Below are 3,616 nucleotides of genomic sequence, written 5' to 3' on the forward strand. Positions count from 1 at the left end.
TTCTAAGGTGGTAGAATGAGATCACGGATTTAAATAGCAATACTTTTACCATGTAGAAATATGCAACTAAATAAAAGGTTGATGAGTATTACAAACTAAGAGGCATTACATTGATTTGTAGCCTAATATTATTTTAGTTCAGTGTGAAATTATGGTGAAGAGCTTTAAAACAGTCTAGAATCTGACCTAGAGTCAGAGTTCTGTGCTATCAGTTTAATAGAAATTAAAAATAATATTTAATGAGACATAAAGACAGGTTTCCATAATTCAATCAGATTTTATTCATTATTAACATGGTTAGTGGAAAAAAATGTAAAAATTGTGATATAAATGATAGAGTTTAGAAACAAAAGTTACAGCCAAACTTATAATAAAGATCTATATGTAGACATATTCAATTTAAAAACATTAAAATGTACATCATTCACAAGAAAAATATGCAAACATAAAAGAAAACATCAAGTTACTGCATTTCTAAACAAGTCTAAAAGAGCACCTAAAACTAACATGAAAAATAAAACAATATTTTAAAAGAATTAAACAAAATTAAAAGCAGAACAAAAAACTAAAGCAAAGCTTAAAAAGATCTAATGATTAACGTCTAAACAACAAATTAATAGAGAAATCCAAAACATTCTCAGGATTTGACTTTCAAAGCATTAACTTTGTAACTGATTGATTTATAATTATCTCATCTGGACATCAGTTCCAACAACAATTTTGTTCTGAAAAATAAATCAATGTAAATATAATCAGTAGAAGTGAATAAAAAATATCCTAAGAAGTGATAGCCTCCATAGATAAACAAAAACCACACAGTAAAAAAAAAATATCTCCAATTTATAATAAAATACCAGCAGCTGTGGTTGACATTATTTTACCTACAATGCAGTAAAGGTAGCTCCCAAATAAACTCCACCAACAGCAAACCAGATAAAGTATCACCATAAAGACCAGTGAAGAAATAACCAAGCAATAAAGATGAAAACCAGATGGACTGAAACTAAAATACACATTTTAACCAATTGAACATGAATTCCCTTCTGTCTGTCTAGGTTTAATGAACTCAGCTGAGTCTCCATAGTTATAAAGTGAAATTCCAGCATGTAGCGGCTGGGTGAATGTGGTCTGGACTCTGTGGAGGAGAGTCATGGTTTTAGAGATGCTGTAGAAAGACAGAATACCTGCTTTGTGATCCAGGTACACTCCGACTTTGGAGGAAACTGGACCTGACAGTTTGGTTTTATCATTGTTGTGATACAATATGTAACTGTCTCCGTCACAATATAATGACCAAGATTTATCATTGTATCGAAAATCACTTTTATCTCCTGATCTGCTGATATTCTTGTATGAAACTGCTACATCGACTTCTTTTCCTTTTCTCTCCACCTCCCAGTAACAACGTCCAGTCAGACTTTCTTTACTCAGAACCTGAGAACAAGTAAATCTGTCTGGATGATAAGGACAAACCTGTTTTTCTTTCTCTAATGTTGCTTTTTTGTCCCAATTACATGACACATAATTGCCTGCTGTGTTTGGATCCAGAGTTATTGTTTTAGTAAATTTTAAGAAACCAGCTCTAGTCTTAGGTTCTGGTTCTGACAGTAGAACATCCACCTCTGTGATCGTCAGTTGGATGTTTGTCCATGAGTCTCTCAGGACTTCCTGTAATTTATCTCTGAGCTCTGACACAGCGGGTGTCACATCCTCAAAGTATCTCAGAGGACGAACTATGATGCTGGATGAGCATGTAGACTCACTGAGTGCTGGCAGTGAGGGGTATCTGAGGAGAAACTGGTTGTGATCCTCTGTGTGTGAGAGCTGCTCCAGCTCAGCGTCTTTCCTCTTCAGCTCAGTGATCTCCTGCTCCAGCTTCTCCTGGAGATATTTGACTCGACTCATTTCAGCTGCCACCTGGGATCTGATCTGCTGCTTCACCTCAGAGCTTCTTTTCTGGAAGAGATGGATCAACTCGGTGAAGATCTTCTCACTGTCCTCCACTGTTTTATCAGCAGAGACATTGATGGCCTCCACCTCCTGTTGAAGCAGCTTCACATCTTTCTCTCTGTCCTGGATTCTCTTCTGGATTTGTTGTCGACTCACCTGGAGCTCCTTCTGTTTCTCATCTCTTTCTGCTGCAGCTGGGACTGTTTCATGGCCTTTATGCTCATCCATAGTGCAGAGATAACAGATACACTGCTGATCAGTACGACAGAAAATCTTCATCACCTCATCATGACGAGAGCAGATGTTCTGCTGAAGATTCTCAGAGGGATCCACCAGCTTGTGTTTCTTTAAAACAGGAACATTGTAGTGAGGTTGGAGATGATTCTCACAGTAAGAAACCAGACAAACCAGACAGGACTTTGTAGCTTTCATCTTCCTCCCAGTGCAGACACCACAGGCCACATCTCCAGGTCCAGCATAGCAGTGGTCAGCTGGAGAAGCTTTGGCTCTGCTTTTCTTCAGGTCCTCCATTAACTCTGCTAACAGGGTGTGTTTCTTCAAGACAGGCCTCTGTCTGAAGGTCTCTCTACATTGAGGGCAGCTGTAGGTTCCTTTCTGTTCCTCTCCATCCCAGAAGTATTTAATACAGTTCATACAGTAGCTGTGTCCACAGGCTGTAGTCACCGGATCCTTCAGTAGATCCAAGCAGATGGAACAAGAGAATCTTTCACGGTCCATCTGAACTCCTTTCTGCGCCATTTCTCCTCTCAGTGAGAATAACTGTGAGTTTCACTCCCTCATAAATGAAACTGAACTATGCTCTAAAGATGACATGTTGCTTCAAGTATGGAGGCCTGTGATTCGTTAGACCAACCACTGATCTGAAGGGAGGGAACAAAGAAATGTGTTGATAAGGAGCAGCAGTAGGAGGAGTTAGCAGACTGGTGAGTTCAGAAAGAGCTTTGTGGCGTGTGTGTGTGTGTGTGTGTGTGTGTGTGTGTGTGTGTGTGTGTGCGTGTGTGTGTGTGTGTGTGTGTGTGTGTGTTTGACTATCTGCTTCAGCTCTACGTTATTCTGCTTCAGCGCTCCTCTGGCTGATCGTCTATTTCATGCTGAGCAGATCCTTTATCAGCAAACGACCACACTCAGCTACCTACCCCTCTTCACAATCCTCAAAAAAAGATGTCAAAAAGTTTCTTTTTGCTCCACCTCCATCTGAAAAGAAAGACAAAAATGAATGTATTGAACAACAGTCTCTGCCTGTGGATAACCTCACCTCCTCATTAGAGACTCTGTCATGTAGATATCAGTGAGGTCTTCACTTCAACAAGAAATTAATGCAGTCAGTACCCTCTATGAAATCTCAACCATCTGCCGACAGTGTGTACAGAGTCAGCATGGCTCACAGAATACACACTACTGTAGTGTGTTACTGTTTTCAGTACTGTGAAAACAGTAACACAATTTAGTCGCCATAGTTTCTGGAGCAACTATGGCGACGGTGGTAGGTGTTAGTCCTTTACAGGCCCGGCAGCATTGGCGGGGATTGTCTGTCCACAGAGTCTGCTCCCCCCCTGGACTGGAAGCTGTTTGTTGTTTTTACCTTAACCCCTAGAACCCGACGGACCCACCAGTGGGTCCAGCTGCCGGGACCTCGGCTCGCTCT

At 40.3% G+C, this 3,616-nt stretch overlaps 1 protein-coding gene across 1 annotated transcript; it reads right to left on the reverse strand.

The window, feature by feature from the left end:
• Window positions 1–568: 568 nt before the first annotated feature.
• On the reverse strand, window positions 569–2,746 carry LOC103151835 (tripartite motif-containing protein 16-like). Its single transcript, XM_007572069.2, has one exon. It carries the CDS (start codon window positions 2,707–2,709, stop codon window positions 1,018–1,020), a length of 1,692 nt encoding a protein of 563 aa, XP_007572131.1. The 5' UTR covers window positions 2,710–2,746; the 3' UTR covers window positions 569–1,017.
• Window positions 2,747–3,616: the final 870 nt, after the last annotated feature.

Source organism: Poecilia formosa, unplaced genomic scaffold, assembly GCF_000485575.1.
Source record: "Poecilia formosa unplaced genomic scaffold, Poecilia_formosa-5.1.2 Scaffold294, whole genome shotgun sequence".
Classification (NCBI taxonomy): domain Eukaryota; kingdom Metazoa; phylum Chordata; class Actinopteri; order Cyprinodontiformes; family Poeciliidae; genus Poecilia; species Poecilia formosa.

Excerpts from the sequence above, each read along its gene's own strand:
- LOC103151835 (XM_007572069.2), bottom strand. The coding sequence starts at position 2,709 with ATGGCGCAGAAAGGAGTTCAGATGGACCGTGAAAGATTCTCTTGTTCC.